Source organism: Gadus chalcogrammus, chromosome 15, assembly GCF_026213295.1.
Source record: "Gadus chalcogrammus isolate NIFS_2021 chromosome 15, NIFS_Gcha_1.0, whole genome shotgun sequence".
Classification (NCBI taxonomy): domain Eukaryota; kingdom Metazoa; phylum Chordata; class Actinopteri; order Gadiformes; family Gadidae; genus Gadus; species Gadus chalcogrammus.
The window spans coordinates 20,625,069-20,644,773 of record NC_079426.1 but is presented as its reverse complement, the minus strand read 5'-3'; the positions used below and the strand labels follow the sequence as shown (position 1 = coordinate 20,644,773).

Here is a 19,705-nt window from a genome sequence, read left to right as displayed (position 1 = left end):
TGTGTGTGTGTGTGTGTGTGTGTGTGTGTGTGTGTGTAGGTGTGTGTGTAGGTGTGTGTGTAGGTGTGTGTGTGTGTGTGTGTGTGTGTGTGTGTGTGTGTAGGTGTGTGTAGGTGTGTGTGTGTGTGTGTGTGTGTGTGTGTGTGTGTGTGTGTGTGTGTGTGTGTGTGTGTGTGTGTGTGTGTGTGTGTGTGTGTGTGTGGAAGAAAGTATAAGTGCATTTATACAACGGGGGGGCTAAATCCAGCGATCTGATTGGTTCCTAACTGTTGTATAATGAGCGTATACATAACTGCTATGACGCCCGATCATTTTGTGAAAGTATCACTCCGCGCCTTGAAGTTGAAACCGTTACAACCGTTCTCTCGGAGGGACGCTAAAGTGTGTTGCATAGCGACCGTCGTGCATTTTGAAGGCAGCCATGATGGACTACTTTTTTGTATTCTTTAATAAAACGGCTACTTTGACTTTCTTGGTTTCTTTTTAAATGTAGTGTGTCTATGACTTTCGTTTCGCCATAATAGTAACCGTTGTATAAAAGCAATAGATCACTTCAGTCAGTGGTATGTGATCATTATACCACTGTGAAGGGGATCGCCGGCCCTCCGCTGCGCGTCGGGGCCGGACAACGCCCCTTAACAGTGGTATAATGAGCACATACCACAGTCTGTCGTGATCTATTGCTTAAATATATTGTGTTTTTGAGCTGATTAAGCAAGCAGGTTTCCGATGTTTCAAATTACAGACTTGAAAATGTATACGTGTATGATAATAACATCAATGTAGCCCATTAAAAAACATTACTATGCATATTTACTTTAACTGGGTATTATCTGCTTTTAACTTACTTTAAACTCCTCCTAATGAGACGGGTACGGTATGAAAGTGGTACGTATGAGAGGGGTACGGTATGAGAGTTGTACAGTATGAGAGTGGTACGGTATGATAGTGGTATGAGAGTGGTACAGTATGAGAGTGGTATGAGAGTGGTACGGTATGATAGTGGTATGAGAGTGGTAAGGTATGAGAGTGGTATGAGAGTGGTATGAGAGTGGTATGAGAGTGGTAAGGTATGAGAGTGGTACGGTATGAGTGGTATGAGAGTGGTATGGTATGAGAGTGGTACGTATGAGAGTGGTACGGTATGAGAATGGTATGGTATCAGAGTGGTATGAAAGTGGTATGGTATGAGAGTGGTACGGTATGAGAGTTGTACAGTATGAGAGTGGTACGGTATGATAGTGGTATGAGAGTGGTACAGTATGAGAGTGGTATGAGAGTGGTACGGTATGATAGTGGTATGAGAGTGGTAAGGTATGAGAGTGGTATGAGAGTGGTATGAGAGTGGTATGAGAGTGGTAAGGTATGAGAGTGGTACGGTATGAGTGGTATGAGAGTGGTACGTATGAGAGTGGTACGGTATGAGAATGGTATGGTATCAGAGTGGTATGAGAGTGGTATGGTATGAGAGTGGTACATATGAGAGTGGTACGGTATGAGAGTGGTACGGTATGAGAGTGGTATGAGAGTGGGATTGTATCAGAGTGGTATGAGAGTGGTATGGTATGAGAGTGGTACGTATGAGAGTGGTACGGTATGAGAGTGGTACGGTATGAGAGTGGTATGAGAGTGGGATTGTATCAGAGTGGTATGAGAGTGATATGGTATCAAAGTCGTATGAGAGTGCTATGGTATCAGAATGGTATGAGAGGGGTACGGTTTTGTATGTTTGTTTGGTATGATAGTGGTTTGATATGAGAGTGGTGGTATGAGAGTGGTTTGGCATGAGAGTGGTTTGGTATGAGAGTGTTACGGGAGTGGTACGGTAAGAGAGTGGTATGAGAGTGGTGAGAGGATGGTATGAGAGTGTTACGGTATGAGAGTGGTATGATATGAGAGTGGTAAGAGAGTGGTATGAGAGTGGTATGGTATGAGAGTGGTATGAGAGTGGTTTGATATGAGAGTGGGACGGTATGAGAGTGGTATGGTATGAGAGTAGTACGATAAGAGAGTGGTACGGTATGAGAGTGGTATGAGAGTGGTACGGCATGATAGTGGTATGATGTGAGAGTGGTATGGTATGAGAGTGGTACGGTATGAGAGTGGTACGGTATGAGAGGGGTACGGTATAAGAGTGGTACGGTATGAGAGTGGTACAGTATGATAGTGGTATGAGAGTGGTACAGTATGATAGTGGTACAGAATGATAGTGGTATGAGAGTGGTACGGTATGATAGTGGTACGTATGAGAGTGATACGGTATGAGAGTGGTATGGTATTAAATTGGTATGAGAGTGGTATGAGAGTGGTATGGTATCAGAGTGGTATGAGAGGGGTACGGTATGAGAGTGGTATCGTATGATAGTGGTATGGTATCAGAGTGGTATGAGAGTGGTATGGTATCAGAGTGGTATGGTATCAGAGTGGTATGAGAGTGGTATGGTATGAGAGTGGTATGGTATCAGAGTGGTATCAGAGTGGTATGAGAGTGGTATGGTATCAGAGTGGTATGATAGTGGTATGGTATGATAGTGGTTTGGTATGATAGTGGTATGGTATCAGAGTGGTATGAGAGTGGTATGGTATCAGAGTGGTATGAGAGTGGTATGGTATCAGAGTGGTATGAGAGTGGTATGGTATCAGAGTGGTATGAGAGTGGTATGGTATCAGAGTGGTATGAGAGTGGTATGGTATGATAGTGGTATGAGAGTGGTATGGTATCAGGGTGGTATGAGAGTGGTATGGTATGATAGTGGTATGAGAGTGGTATGGTATCAGAGTGGTATGAGAGTGGTATGGTATCAGAGTGGTATGAGAGTGGTATGGTATGATAGTGGTATGGTATCAGAGTGGTATGAGAGTGGTATGGTATCAGAGTGGTATGAGAGTGGTATGGTATGATAGTGGTATGGTATCAGAGTGGTATGAGAGTGGTATGGTATGATAGTGGTATGGTATCAGAGTGATATGAGAGTGGTATGGTATCAGAGTGGTATGAGAGTGGTATGGTATGAGAGTGGTATGAGAGTGGTATGGTATCAGAGTGATATGAGAGCTGCATGGTATGATAGTGGTATGAGAGTGGTATGGTATGAGAGTGGTATGGTATGATAGTGGTATGGTATCAGAGTGGTATGAGAGTGGTATGGTATCAGGGTGGTATGAGAGTGGTATGGTATGATAGTGGTATCAGAGTGGTATGAGGGTGGTATGAGAGTGGTATGGTATGATAGTGGTATGGTATCAGGGTGGTATGAGAGTGGTATGGTATCAGAGTGGTATGAGAGTGGTATGAGGGTGCTATGGTATGAGAGTGGTATGAGAGTGGTATGAGGGTGGTATGGTATGAGAGTGGTATGAGAGTGGTATGGTATGAGAGTGGTATGAGAGTGGTATGAGAGTGGTATGGTATGAGAGTGGTATGGTATCAGAGTGGTATGATAGTGGTATGGTATCAGGGTGGTATGAGAGTGGTATGGTATCAGAGTGGTATGAGAGTGGTATGAGGGTGCTATGGTATGAGAGTGGTATGGTATCAGAGTGGTATGAGAGTGGTATGGTATGATAGTGGTATGGTATCAGAGTGGTATGGTATCAGAGTGGTATGAGAGTGGTATGGTATGATAGTGGTATGGTATCAGAGTGGTATGGTATCAGAGTGGTATGAGAGTGGTATGGTATGATAGTGGTATGGGAGTGGTATGAGGGTGGTATGGTATCAGGGTGGTATGAGAGTGGTATGAGGGTGCTATGGTATGATAGCAGTAGTGAGGCAGCCTGCTCACCGGGACACTGGATGAATGACCAGCTGAACCCCCTGTCCGCTGCGCACATGGTCTGGTCCAGCACCATGCCCCGGTCCCCGGGACGCTCCTTGTCTCGGTCGCGGGGCCCGGCCCGGGTGAGCTGCTTCAGGGGCCCGCGATACGAGCCCTCCATGCAGACGCCCCGGCCTGTGTCGCTGGGGTCACGGCACCAGCCACACTCCACCTGACCCAGGCAGTCCCCGCAAGTCCGCAGGCCCGAGCAGTTCTGGGCTGGAGGTCACAGAGAAAAATGAAACAGGGATACACAAGGGTTTTACAGTTGGTCTGGACAGGTGACCTTCAGAGCATTAAGTTGTAAACCATAAGACACTCCGACAAAAAGAAAATGGGGGGATAGTCATAGCTATATAGAGTCATTGGATTAATCCATATAAATTGGCTGCCAGTCAATTAATAATTGTTTTCCAATTGATCGTCATCAATTGATTGTCAACATGGATTAGCATATGTTGTGTGCGTTATTAGATTGTGTTTAATGCACCTACCACAAGGTAAAAGCTAGATAGCAGAGTTCAGCCCACTTCTATTTGATCCGGAATTGCTTTTTACACATTCATCAGGGTCAGAAACTAAGGCCCCGTCCACACAAAGCCGATTTCATGGCGAAACCACAAAGGTCTTGTACGGTTCGGCCTTCCGTCCACACGAGGCCGGTGAATCCGCTGACCGACACCGTATACTTCTGAAACCACCCTCGGAGGTGGTTTCAAATCTACCCGGTTTCGTTTTAGATTCGTGTGGACGCCTGAAACCGACTGAAACCGTAAACAATGACGTCATCGCCCCACCCCTCGACCCTCTAGCCAATGACTGTTAAGCCCGGGGAGTCACAGAACTCGCAACAACAAAGATGATGGCGGACTACAGGCTTGTAATTGTTCTGCAGCAGATCATGTCCCTTGTTGGGTTGCTAAGCCATTATTTATTGAGACTGTTGACTGACTGTTTGTTTGTGTTGTTAGTGGTTCGGGGGGCAGCCTTTATGCGCATGCTCGCCTCTTCTTATTTAATTTTCTTCTGGATTTCTGTAGCAGAAGCAGCGCCCCTTATGGGCCTGGCATGTGTACTACAGCGTTTCTACAGATCTACCCGGTTTCGCTTGACTCCGTCTTTACGGAGATACTCCGAAACCGGATAGATCGAAATCGGAACGGTTTCGCCCGTTTCGGCTTCGTGTGGACGGGGCCTAATAAGGGCTCAGGATGAACATTCCCCTGAAATCCAAGCTGTTCCTTATATATCAGAATTTTTTTTGTTCCACTAAATATCGTTATAGATTAAATCAGCAATTCGTTGCAACACCAACTGCATTTCATATGCTGATCATATCCATCATCGTATGACATTTTTATGGTGGATATTATCATATCCATCACGATCATGATAGCATTATTTCTTTGAACTCAGAACGAAAGTGTGAGTGAAAAAAAAATCGGAGAATGGTGATTGCGCCAACTCCAATTTGGTACAGGTTCAGGAATAACCAAAACCGGCTTTCCGCAATGCTCTGTTCACTCTGGTTACAGGTGTAGGGCATGTTCGTGTTCATCTGGTTGTATGGATAATAATAATTAGTTTCTGGATTGCTATGGTTATTCTAATAAATAACACATTCAACACCATGTGAGGTAGGTATGCTGTTAGCCTTCAACACATCCCCCAAGCTTTGGGAGACACATTTGTATTTTACATTTGACATTCAAAATTTGTTTCCTGGTTCAAATCAATAATGTTTTTGATTTGTTTTTGTAATATGGTATTTTCTTCTTATGAAAGTTAACACAAAATCCAGAAGCTTACAGTTCAGAGAATGATCCCTTTAGTTGAAAGCTTACAAGCTTTAAGTAACAGTATTGTTACTGTTTCCCAGAGTGTATTTTGCTCCCTGCTTCTCATCGTTAATTCTCTCAATGTCTATAGACGTTGGTGTCTAAAGCGTAATTCAAAGAGAGGGACATGGAAGGTAACCGACTCTTCTTGGTGTGGCACACGGCCCACACTGCCAAAACCCAAAAGTAAGAAGGACAGGTTTTTTTTGGGCTGTGGGAGAGGAAATGTGGCCTCCTAGTCAGTGTCGCATTTGTTTTTGCCAGAAGCTGTTTCTCTTTTGAAACTCATTTCCATAACACTGGCTTGGTGAACGTGTGAGCTAGCTTTCATTCTCTCTATCCCTGCTAGCTAGTTGTGATCCAAACGTGTGTGTGTGTGTGTGTGTGTGTGTGTGTGTGTGTGTGTGTGTGTGTGTGTGTGTGTGTGTGTGTGTGTGTGTGTGTGTGTGTGTGTGTGTGTGTGTGTGTGTGTGTGTGTGTGTGGTTGTGGGTGTGTGTGTTTGTGTGTGTATGGTTGTGTGTGTTTTATTATTTATTCATCAGTCATATGCTCTGATTATTTTGCCTGTTTTTATCACCTCAAACCTTTACTCTTTCTCTTCGTTTCAAATACTCTCCACTCCTCAAAATATGAATCCCTGCTTTGGCCTTATCCCTGAATGTGCTGTTCACTTCAAGGCTGTCTTCCCACCTCAACTTATTTCCCTCCCTGCTTCCTCTTTATTCTTCTCCCGTGACACAATGTTTCCATGGCATTGCAGTAGAGTAGTACACTCGAAAACCAAGCCAGTAGATGTTCAGCGATTAAACGGCAATTGAAACCATAGCTCTCAGAAGTCAGCAACATCAACTTGTAGATTACAGTGTTTGCCCTCTGAATGAGGAAAACAAAACAAATTGCATATGAAAACAACTCAAATGCTCAAATGTTCTTTAACCGGACTCCATTTGACTGAATAAAAACCACATCTATGCATGAGTTACATTTTAGGCCAAGACAGCACAGAGAGGAGGGTAAAGAGTAAGTAATAACAAAAGGGAGGGAGAGAAGTGAGGTAGGAGAGGTGTGTACTGTGTACATGGCTCTCAGCTCCCCTGCCTGACTCTATACAGAGATTCAGCTGGATACGTCCCCTTATCACACAACAGAACTTGAAGGCTGTTCCAGCAGCAGACATCTTTCTAGGCCTAGATTTCCCACAGGAGTGGTGAACACGTCATGAGTTCAAAGCTGATTTCACATTTCATCCACGACACAGAGAAAAAAAGTTCTTTGCTGGCCAGTTGCCTGACGAATTGGAAAGCAGCCTGTTGACGAAATGAAATGTCATCAATGATCGAGCAACCGAGTATTGTGACACTTGGATCGATCGACGACCCAAAGAGGTCCCGTTTTGCGCAGCGACCTCTAATTGCTCTATCTTAACCACGCACGCTGGTGTCCTCACCGGACACCGAACAATCATGGACTAATCATCCGCACCTGTGCATATGTTGTCGTACCTATTTATTCCATCTGAACCATGCACTCCCTGCTGTATCTTCACAAAGATTTGTCGTGTTGTATTTTGCCGGACCGTGGTTCCAAAGTTGTGTCTATTAAGAAAAGTGTCTTTGAGACTTTTTGCGGAAAGTCTTGTTTTTACAAACTCGTCGCTGCCTGTTGCCTCGTCTTTCCATACTTGTATCCACACCTTACCCAGGCCGGAACAGTCCTGTATTCCTGGCGTCCTTGCGCGCAAGTGTTTTGTCACTGATTTATAAATGTTCTGCAAATTAAATCTAATGAATGAGTTTAAACACAGAATAGACCAGGTGCTGTATTTATACACCTGTGGTGGCCAATGAGAAGTGTTACATTGAACAACCAGTGGTGGAGCTACGTCAATGCCCTCTGCAAACATGTGATTGACAGGCAAGATGGACTGTGTTATAATAGAACCAAAGAACAGATATGCTCACAGAACAGAGCACACAGAACAGTTTTCCTCACGGAACAGAGTTCCTCACAGAACAGATTTCCTCACAGAACAGATCATCTCACAGAACAGACATTCTCACAGAACTGATATCCTCACACTATGGCATTCTAACAAGTTACTCCTTACATTATAGCTTCTAGATATGACCTACTGGCAGCCAATTTCAGGGCATTGGGAGGTTTTTAAATTTAAACCATTGAAATCCCTCCAGAAACTTGGATTCAGGTTGCCAATGGTGTTTGAATCAGAATCAACAACTTTTTGTCATCGGATATGCAACATCCGTGGCCACACTCAAACGTAAACCCTTAGATATGTGATTTAATTTATTTTTCACAAAGATTACTTAAAATGGTTCCTGATGAAATGCTGCTGATTAGAAAAGGAAAGGTGTCTTCATATTTTTTCTGAACATGTTGACTATGCGCAGCAGGAGAGAGTACAGGAGAGCATTGCAGGCTCGGGTAAAGTTTGGTTTCACATTCAAGTCTTGATTAGTTCAAAAGTGTGTTGCGTGCTGAACCTTACAACAACTGGGGGCAGTAGAATAATATATTTAAACAGATACCATTAGGGCACTGATTCAGGCTGTGGATCCCAGCTTTTCATCAGACCTGCCAGACCCGAGGTCTCGGTGAGTATCAGCTACAGTCTAAAGTGCATGCCAAAGTTGTTTTTGTTTCCAAAACAGCCCCACGTTTAATGTTCAAACCGCAAAGTGAAGATGGCAAAGTAATACAAAGGCTAACCGAATAGAAAAAACCTTTCAGAGCAACACAGTGCTAGCATATTCTCACATATCCTCACATCGTACCTTGTGTGTCGAAGTTTGAGAAGCACAAGAAGAAAAACAATGATGGCCTCCTACACATATTGAGCTTCCAAAATCTACGCTATAAATAACACAACAGAAGGATCAGAGTATGGCTTCTATTAAGTAAGCGCCGAAGGTAAAAACAGGAAGGAGAGAAAAACAATCTTGGAATGGCACCAATAGGCTGAGAAGCCGTCTGCACTCACAGGCAATTGGCACATAAATGGAATAACAATTAGCAAATCAAAAATAATGTCTTTAAGCAAAGAGGAAGCTATATAATGTTTTGTGACAAGATGCAAACCTTTGGCTTTTTTTAAATAGCAGGAGACTTTCCAAAATAGGTATGTTTCTTTAATCACAATAGGAAGTTAATTTTCATGTTTAAAGGGGACCTATTATGCTTTTTCGACTTTTATGACCTATAAACGTTGTTATTATGATTGATAGTCATGTTTAACCATCCACAAAAAACGATGTTGATTTTCGGGAAACTCTTCCTCTCATCTGGGCGCTTACAGCATTCTCTGTCAACGCTCGGTTTCGTCCTTCTCCGCCCCCTCACCCCCCTCCTGCCAACCCAACTCCGTTGTGATTGGTTACCTTCCTTGAAGCGCACGCGCGGGCAGATTTGACCAGGCATATGGGGGCGCGGCAGGAGTGCCTCTACGTAGATGATTTCCCGGAAGTGTGAACAAGTGAATCGCAAATGTTGTCCCGAGTGTTTAGCGCTCTGCACAGCCACCCCAGACTGTCAGCAAGCAGGGAATACGTCGAAATGCATGTACGTCATTATTTTACACTTAAGTATGGTTAAACATGACTATCAATCATTGTAACAACTTTTATAGGTCTTAAAAGTCGAAAAAGCATGATAAGTCCCCTTTAAGCACTGAATATGATAATATCCGAGTAAACTAAATTAAATATAAGAAAGTATAAAGTTGCCAAAGAATTCAGAGAGCATGATGTATTTGTAAGCAAAATATTATAATAGATATAATATATGATATAATTATACATATCAAGTGTGTTTCTCTACAATCTGTATCCAGAGAGGACCAGGTCTGTCCAATGTTCATTACATAATTTCCAAAGTGTTTGAAGAGCAACGTGCAGGTTGCTTGTTAGGTCGGGTTTGGGGACTGTTTCAGACTGAGAATACAGCAAAGTCTGCTAGATTGTAATGCAAAGTTTATGGACCAAAAACAAACTTCAATGTGACATAGCTTGTGGTAGGACTACCATTAGGGCTAGTCTGAATAGCAGGTAGAATAACAACAAGGGGCCGATGAGGTGAAAACCCTCCTACCAACAAGAGTGATGGGGCACAGCCTTATCCTGTCCAAAATATACACTGGAACACCAAATAAATCTCCAATCGGACAGCTCTTTCCTTTATCCTTTACATATCCAAGCTATACATTGTTTAAGGAGAAAAACGTACTATGATGGTATGACAGTAGCAGATTGGAAATCCAATCCGGTCTTTCTCACTTGTGCTACTGTGCCCTGCCATTCTGCATGTAACACTTGATGAGGACTCTGGCTTACGCCTCATCTTTGGCAATACACATAGATCTTTTGATTTGGTGCCACAATTATTTTTGTTTTTAGGAATCTTCTGAGCGCTCGTTTACTTTCCCAGAATACTCTGGGACTCTGTTCTTTTTCAGCTCACGGACTGGGAGGCCTTTCCTGCCAGCATGCATTGGCTGCTCAGTTAACTCCACTCACACGAGTTTGTCATCTAATTACACAGTCGACACAATAGCCATCCCCATAGTGTCGCCTTCATTAACGTCCCCTGCTTCACAAATGCTGTCGCCAACATGCAGACATCCCTTTGGAGTGGTGACTAAATTAAGTGAGTGTGGGCTAAGTGTGTTTAGACAGATTTAAGTGCTATTTCACGGTGAATGGTTGCAAACGAAAAGTGACTTGAGGGGACATCAAATGGAGCCCTTGTCGACGCCGTGATTGCGTTTACCTCTGTGTTTAGCTTTAGGTGTGCATACTATCTACCTGGCACAGCCTGAGCACCCCTAGCCGGATATTTTTCTGACCTGCCTCTGCAGAAGGCTCATGACCCCAACCCTGTTTGATCTGCTCCAATGACATTGTTTATCAACTAGCAAATCATAAATGGGTATAGATTGGGACTTTTGATTAAACATCTATTCAATTTGTTTTATGTGTATGTTTCATTCTGGATGCATCAAAGCCTCAACATGAATGCAATGGTATTCATCAATAACTTTGTGATGTGCGATGAATATATATATAGATTTTTTTATGTACTAATTGAACGATTCTTGTCCAACCTGAGGTTAATTATTAACCAGAAATGTGCTGTCAAATAATGCAATCTTTGCCCACTAGGATTATCTTCCAATAATAATCGTTCTTCTTTGAAAATCATTTGACCAATGTTACCGTAAATACTAATCCAGAATGGCCTACTAAATAAACGGCCTCCATTCTGGATCTCATGCTGTCTCCATAGCTTCTCCAAATGGATGAAATGGCAGAGGTCCAGCTATTGGTCCACATGCTCTGCTAGTTGCCCTCTACATATTTAGCCAGATTATACATCAGAGTTGGGAAAACTATCTTTTTGAGCAACGGATTGTGTGTGTAGCAGTTTGCGAAGTGGAATAAAACGATATTCTGCCACCAAATCAAAGCTATAAATAACACAACAAAAACTGACTGGCTAAAGCCAAAATGCTTCTGACTAGGTTAATAAAATCAATTGAGTTCCCTCTATTTTGTATTTTTTTCACATGCATAGTTTGTGTGGCCATTTTGTGGCCTATGTTTAGTTTTGGCTAAGGCTTTGGTCAGAGGTGAGTCAGTGAGGGAAAGACTCATGAGTGGATCAGTTTGTGGTGTCTGTGTCTCACCAGCGCAGTCCTGGGTCTGCCACTCCAAACACTGTCCGTAGGGGAAGGACACCACGTAGGCACTGGAGTCCACGCAGCGCTGCGTGCTGCTGCACCACATGCACTCCATGCCCTGGCTGGTGCAGTTAGCACAGCTGGAGCGGCGGGCGCACGGCGTCCGGCAGGACCGCGACCTCAGGCTCTGGGCAATCACTGGGGGGGGGGGTGAGAGAGAGAGAGAGAGAGAGAGAGAGAGAGAGAGAGAGAGAGAGAGAGAGAGAGAGAGAGAGAGAGAGAGAGAGAGAGAGAGAGGGGAAAACATCATGACATCAATGCTCCAACTTTTGCAGGATCTCAACATGAAAACGGGGTCGATTTTGCAGACAATGATTTTCCTCAACATGTGTTTGAAGCTGTTTTCTCTTACAGTGGACATTAATCAGGCTCCAGGGTTCCACTTTACCCCTGTTTATATTGGCAAAAGATCATATAAGATCTGGAGTCAAACGGTATTTCTTAGGGGTTCACTGCATTGCAGGAGTGTTAAGAGGGGGAATTGAAGTGTGAGACACAGTTACTGCTTCTCTTTCTCCAATTCAAGATCCAATTTTTCTTTTGCATTTTAGCGGATTTTACAGAACGACATATTGGTCTGGTTTGATACGGAACCAGTACTATAGATTCCCGCCACACCCACACACACACACACACACACAAACACACACACACACACTAACACACACACACACACACACACACACACACACACACACACACACACACACACACACACACACACACACACACACACACACACACACACACACACACACACAATGCATGTCTGTCCTCCTTGGCCCCCAGACTCACGGGCGGGCTTCTCGCAGATGAGGCCGTCGGTGGGCGCGGTGCAGGGGTTGGCCTTGAGGCCGGCGGCGTGCGCCCGCTCCAGGGAGGCGCAGAAGCCCGAGTCGCTGGGCTCCCTGGGGAGCCAGCGCAGGCTGGTGTTGGTGAAGGCGGTTGAGTCCTCCCAGCCCCAGTACGACACGTTGATCTTCCTCAGGCCCACCCAGGGGGACAGCGTCTTCAGGGGGGCAGACACACGTGTTTGTGCGTGCGTGCGCAGAGATTTACTTTCACTGAAATTGTATTTTTGTTAATAATCCAAAAGCTTCATTGCAGTACAAAAGCATCACGCAGAAGTGTGTGCAAAAAACACTTTCTTCAAAACACCCGTACAATTGCTCAACCAGACACAACGTGACAGGGTGGGATGGAGAGAGAGAAATTCAATAATCATTCAATTGAATTGAGTAAAATATTGGCTCGTAATACTGATTGCATTGCATGCAGTCAAAAGACATGTGTGCGTGGGTGTGTGTGCTTGTGTTTGTTTCATTCCAAACTAGTCAAATAAATCAAGAGTAAAGCGAATTAACCGAAACTATCCAGACGTGATTATTGATTGAGACATTTTTGTCAACTCTTGACGTACTTGGCTCGCAGGTGTCAAATCAACGGCCCCCGGTGTCTGCAGGCCCCCGTAACTCATACGGGCCGAGAACGGACCACGGCTGTCTGAGATTCATTTTATCGGGCTTGTGCCGAGAAATGCAATGACCAAGCTCTGATAAATTCAATATTTCACTTAAGACTGCCATGTCATGCTGTATATTAACACTTCAATCCGCAAATTAATAAGCCTTTCCATATTTCATCAACAAAAAAAACATATCGATGGGTGTTTTTGCCCCACTCAAACTCTAAGGCATGGTGTGTTTTAAAGAAGCCTTCCTGTATGAGCTGATGCAGTCAGGGAGTGGTGGAGGAAAAAAAAGACACTAAATCCACCCAAATGTTAACATGCAACTATGGGAGGAACTGCAATAGGAAAATAAAAACGAGACCAGTTAAGAGAGCAGTTAAGAGATAACTGCATACTACAAAAACATACCTGTTACTACAAGCACATACTTTCTGAGATTCGAGACAATCCTGCGTGTTGCTGTGTTGCTGTGCGCGCGTGTGTGTGTGTGTGTGTGTGTGTGTGTGTGTGTGTGTGTGTGTGTGTGTGTGTGTGTGTGTGTGTGTGTGTGTGTGTGTGTGTGTGTGTGTGTGTGTGTGTGTGTGTGTGTGCGTGCGTGCGTGCGTGCGTGCGTGCGTGCGTGCGTGCGTGCGTGCGTGCGTGCGTGCGTGCGTGCGTGCGTGCGTGCGTGCGTGCGTGCGTGTGTGTGTGTGTGTGTGTGTGTAAGTGTGTGTGTGTGTGTGTAAGTGTGCGTGTGTGCTTGAATGCGAGACTGGCCCCTACCTTGCCCTGCAGATGATATTTGTGCAGTTCCTCCAGGACAAAGTCCACCTGTTTCTCTGTGATCAGAGAGGCAATGTTTCCACCCAGGTTCTTACAGTAGTGCTGGGCATTGTCGTAGCTGTCCCTGCTCGAGTTGATCCTCAGACAGACCTCCCCGATGTGCTGCCAGTCCTCCCCGCAGAGCTGACCTGCACATGGACATGGAGAAAATTTAGGTCCAGGATCTGGCAAGGCCTGCATACAGCAGGTGATGATCGAGATTGGAAATCCCATTCCCACGGACTTCAATTCCTCCTAAAATAATAATTGAAATGATAGAATTCAGAAGATGCCCATGACACTTTGGCTTGTTATTGTGCCTCCAAAGGAATATTTCACAGGTGGGTCAATATTATAAAAATTGACTGTGAAATGAGAGCCAGGTGTGAGGAGTGGGCCTGTGCAAATACATATATAGATAAACAAGAGACAATTACACAGAGTGGTCTCCTTCTTTAGGACCACAGTACGGGCCCCTGATTGGAGGCTAAAGCAGAGGCCCTTTTACTAGTCAGGATAAAAGGAAGGCTTGGCCGCCTCGCCCTCTGTGACATTGTTTACTTTAGACCCTGGGAGCAATTGCCTATATAATGGCTTCAATAACCAGCATCTTCATCACAGTAGAAAGAAAACACACTCCTACTCTCTCACTCTCTCTCTCTCACTTCAGAAGTTAAACACGAGGTGGTGAAATGGGTCTGAGCGAATGGAGAGAATTGGAGGGAAGAGAAGGTGGAGCAGAATGGACCGCGGGGAGGAGGGAGAGTTAAACAAGGATAAACAGTTGGATTAGGGTGCAGTCTTTGTCTAGCTGCAGAGATAAACACACCGGACCGTTTAGCATGATTGCTCATAACATGGTGTCTAGAGAAAAGGCCAAAGCACCGTGATCTGGAAGTAGTGATGTTTCCAATGCCTCGGATGAACATAAAAGGGAACCTCGCACCAACGGCCTCCATTTTGTTAAACTGTAAATAAGAGTCACTTCATTGCATTTGAAAGGAAGAAATCCATAATCGTGGCACGTTTTAGTTCTTGAAAGTCTATACAGGGCTCCAGACTTCAACCAAAGTGGTCACTTTTGGGATCATTTATCATGTGGAAGACAAACTGCGATATAACATAGGTGCTGTGTGGAGATCCGTGTCTTTGGGGTCAACTCTTGGTCCGAGTCTGACTCCGTCAGGGCAGAGCTTCAGTGCAAAGCAGGTCGCACACCAGACGAGCCACAAAGCAGATGTCATAACCGCAGCTTGATGGCTTAAAACTTGACCCACTTAAGTTCCAATAATACACGCTGCTTTGAGCATAAAACTAAAAAAGTGTTTTTTTACATTGTGCAAAGTTTCAAATCATTTACCCTGAAGCACTAGCGCTATTCAAGAGCATACGGATAAATGCATTATCCTTGAAGACGGATCACCAGAAAACAGAGAAAATCGGACGTGGACTATATTAACCAATGAGCAGCAGTTATTATTAGATGGTAGAGCATCTTGATATAGGAGGAGGAGGAGGAGCGTGAGGAGTTGGTGCCTGAGGAAAGATGTTTGGGAGCTGGCAGTAAAAATTGAAAAAGACCCCCTCTGCAATAAAAACACGTTTACTTATTTACCTATTTAAAGTGGGGGGATCTTTTCAAATTAATGACCATAAAGGGGTAACACCAAATGAAGAGTGGGTCGAGCTAGTGCCCTAGTAGAAGAGTAGAGTCTTGAGCCGGGCATATTGCATATTTATATCTTAATATGTAATATACTTAATATATTTATATCCACATTAGGCAAAACATTGCATTAGCGCTCCGAGAGGAAAAAGAAAAAAAGTTGTCAAGGCTTCGATTCTCCTTAGTGCACATCGTCCCGGAGCAGAAATCCTGCTGTGAGTCCGGCTCAAGAAAACGACCGGAAGACCTGCGGCTGTTCATTTCATCTGTTCGAACCAGAGCAACAACAACAACAGAGCTGGAGTTTCCAGCTAGAAGAAGCTAGGAGCTGGGTGTAACCAACAGACCGTCAGTGGGTCAGGCTTAACGACGTAGCCCAGGCGGATGGTCCTCAGACTGGTCTCAGCTCCCACTCACCGAGCTAACGTAACAGCTAGCAGCTACAGGAGGCAGGGAGCCAGGCTAGAGTCGCTTGATGTGGGTCGGGGGGGGAAGACACAGCAACGAACTCAGCTTGAAGCCAGCTAAACCAAACTCCGGATTCACAGCAGGGGCTGTAGTCATCTACTAGCTACTGGTGGGGCGGGGGGGGGGGGGGGGGGGGGGGGGGGGGGGGGGGTTGCAACACCAGAGAAGAAAAACATATGAGGAGGAGAGCTTTGGGTATAAGAGTCTTCCTTCCGTGCGCTAACTAGTGCTGTGGAGTCAAGCTAGGAGCAGGGCTGGTGGAGGCCTGAGCTCACAATAGAGGAAACACGCAGCAGGCTTTCTGCTCTTTCTTTGGGCCTTTGGGGTAGCCAAGGAGCCATTTTCATACCATCAAGTAAACAATTATAATTGGCCTACTTCTTTTTTATGCTGACTTGTGGTTTAAAAGTGCGTGTGTGTGTGTTTGTTTTTTGTGTGTTATGTGGTGGGATCTGTGTGTAATGCATATCAGTGCATTGCCGCATACATGTTTGGATGTGTTGATTTGCAATGTGTGTGACCATGACGGATATGCAATCTATTAATATGAGAGGCTGGCAGAAAAGTGTGTGAGCAGTCCTGGGAACATGGCTGCATGTGTATGTTCAGCGCTGAAATATTTGTTATGGAGGGAAAGCCAGATAGGGAGAGCGACAGGGTGAGAGAGGGGCTGTGTGCACACTGTTAACATGACAGAGTGGACTACTGTAAGAGGTTTGATAAATTACTGTACATTTTCTTTGGGCCGACCTGGGAAAAGAGAAACTCAATGAGAATGTCTACTGACAGTTTATCAGCGTCAAACAGGACTGTAATACCATTGCTGACTTACACTGTGGTTAGTTCGTAGCAATGTGTGGGAGCCTGAGTGAGTGAGTGAGTGAGTGAGTGAGTGAGTGAGTGAGTGAGTGAGTGAGTGAGTGAGTGAGTGAGTGAGTGAGTGAGTGAGTGAGTGAGTGAGTGAGTGAGTGAGTGAGTGAGTGTTACCTGGCAGGACGTGGCACTCCTGCTGTTGCTGGTCCCACTGACAGTTGAGGTTGAGCAGGCAGCTCCTGCAGTTTGCAGAGCGGGAGCACTCCTGCTCCTCCTTCTGAGAGCACCTGGACGTGTCTACAATGGACTGCATGCACCACACACACACACACACACACACACACACACACACACACACACACACACACACACACACACACACACACACACACACACACACACACACACACACACACACAAAGACACATGCATATGGATAAACACATACACACATAGATACACACATATAGACACACATGCATACTCGCACACAAACGCATGCACACACACAAACAAACAAACATTATTTTCAGTATGTCAGATTGCAACATTAACAGCTGTATAAAATGCCTTATGTTGCAATCTTCCACAACGTCATAAAAAATCCATACAACATGGAATGAAATCAGGGCACAAAGACATTATGAGTGTGAGTAAATACATATTAAGGGCAAGGGAATAAACTAACTCAAGGGAGCTTCAACACAATCTTAAGATTTGTTTCTGTCATTTATTCTGTATCAGTGCCCTAATGTCATTGATCTGGATATATGATATGTAATATACTTGGAGATCGATGACATCTCCCCCAGGGAATCAAAACCTCTTAAAAGTGGATTTTTCTCAGGCAATCCTAATTTCTAGAGGAATAGAGTGTGTGCGTGTGCTTGTGCATGCGTCCATGCGTGCGTGCGTGCGTCTGTGTTGGAACTAGTTGTCACCATTGACATTCTCGAGGATAAAACCTTAAACATGTTAAACACATCTGAGCGCTAACTCATGGGTTGTATTGTGCTGCTACGCTGAAGGTGAGCGTTGGTGTGTGTGGGGAGCGCGGGGTCACACACATGTCCCCGCCTGCGGGCGCCGTGCTTCCAGAGGCTCAGCTGATGCTCCGACAGCATGGAGGGGGGCGGGGCCAGAGCCAGGGCACCCACATGCTGCCGCGCCAACTCCAGAGTTAGCTGGACACACACACAAGCACACACACACACACACACAAGATGTACACATAAACACGATGCATTGCCTGTGTGCTTCTTCTTTCTAGAACATCTCTCGTGTATTACACTTATAACATTGATTGTATTGATCTTACTGTAAGCTATAAATTGCAAAATTGTTATGTTAATATATAAAAAATGAATTTGATTAAAAATTATCAAATCATCTCTGTCGTCTTGCTTTGAATAAACCATGGCCGCACTTACCCTCTTGTACCGACCAATGAATCGATTAAGAAAATCAATCTATGTATCTGGTAAAGCATGAACAATGACAAGGCATGTTATTCTTCGTTTGCAACCACGTAATCAAAATGATGTAAAAAGTGCTTACGTAGGGTGACCAGACGTCCTCTTTTTCCCGGACATGTCCTCTTTTCGAGACCTAAAAAATGCGTCCGGCAGGGATTCCAAAAACGTCCGGTATTTTGCCTCGTCGCAAAAAAAAAAAATATATATATATTATTGTTATTATTATCTTTTTTTTATTTTTTGCCTCGTCGCATATTTGTGTTTCTGGGTCTTTCACATAACCTACTAGTTATTACCATTGTATATGTCTATGGTTATTACGGCCTTCCAAGTTCTGGAAATGGTATCTCCCTTACGTTACACCTTCTTGCGCGAGCTGACTGTAGAGAGAGTCTGTCATTGGGCGACCGATCTCATGTGCTCGTTGAGAAGGTGCCGTGTATAGACGGAATGGAACCCCTACTGAAGTACGTAGGCTCACGATACAAACCCCCCCCCCCCCCCCCCCCCCCCCCCCCCCCCCCCCCCCCCCCCCCCCCCCCCTGTCTGCAGCCATGCCTAAACCTAAATGTAAGTTCACGGACGAACTAAAGAAAAAATACCCATGTTTTCGCCCCCCCCCCCCCCGCGACGAAGTGTCCTCTTTTTCACAAACTCAAATCTGGTCACCCTAGCTTACGTCACGACGGCAGCCATCTTGGTAGGAAAACACATGCGATCAAAATGGCGTCTTCTACCAGCGAACCCAATAGTGCGATACAAATGTCTGAATATTTCTCAAATTTAAGCGGTACCGGCAGATACCAGCAGAAATTTAACCTGTTAGGTTTCGATCCCTACAAGCTGAAAAAGTCAGATTTTAGCGGGGATCAGGCCCTTTTACCGAGCGTAGATTACCCTGACATAGCGAACTACCACGTCTTTTATTTTTAGGTAAATCACTCCTAAAGGGCCAGGGATACGCCGCTAAGGTCATTGTTTTTAGCTCAGAATGCCGGAGTTGTTTTAGCGACACACTGTGATTGTATGGCTTGGCTGGATGAGTGCTGTTCCCATGTCGGTGCAATGCTGTGGGCTACTTGGAGTTCTTCGAGAATCAATGGCGCTCGCACATGCACTGATGTGGGAAATCACTGGCTTCTTCCAGCGTACGTGAAGGTCATACCCTACGTGCCAGTTTGTGACATGGACTTCACAACTGGTAGGCATTATTAGCCAAACAAAAGAATATAATAGCAAAACAATTGAGGTTAGATACGCACTTTGCGATTGAATGACTCCACTCTAATGTGACTGAAACACGTGTAGCGGGGCGCAATGTTGTGATTGCTTTCCTACCAGGATGGCCGACTTCCGGTTTGGTTACGAATTTTAATTAGCTGTGACGTCAGTTGCAAACGAAGAATTGTATGTCTTAGAGGTGTGTGGACACTGCCCCTAGTGGCCAGATGGACTCACCACGGTGCAGTTGCTGGAGGCAGACATGCACTTCCTGTCTTCACACCACTGACATAACCACGTGTTGGCAGTGCAGCTGGCGCAGTCGGAGAAGCGGAAACACTGCTCGTCTGTGCTCTCTGGAAGAGGAAAGTGCATTGT

At 44.9% G+C, this 19,705-nt stretch overlaps 1 protein-coding gene across 1 annotated transcript in view; it reads right to left on the bottom strand.

The window, feature by feature from the left end:
• Positions 1–19,705, bottom strand: part of LOC130404302 (attractin-like protein 1) — a 226,272-nt gene that overhangs the window by 146,361 nt on the left and 60,206 nt on the right. Inside the window, exons 13-19 of the mRNA XM_056608961.1 lie at positions 19,565–19,683; positions 17,699–17,815; positions 16,806–16,938; positions 13,646–13,833; positions 12,208–12,421; positions 11,359–11,550; positions 3,786–4,037 (exon numbers count right to left, since the gene is read on the bottom strand). Of these exons, the coding sequence (XP_056464936.1) occupies positions 3,786–4,037; positions 11,359–11,550; positions 12,208–12,421; positions 13,646–13,833; positions 16,806–16,938; positions 17,699–17,815; positions 19,565–19,683 (1,215 nt within the window). The remainder of the gene's footprint in view (positions 1–3,785; positions 4,038–11,358; positions 11,551–12,207; positions 12,422–13,645; positions 13,834–16,805; positions 16,939–17,698; positions 17,816–19,564; positions 19,684–19,705) is intronic.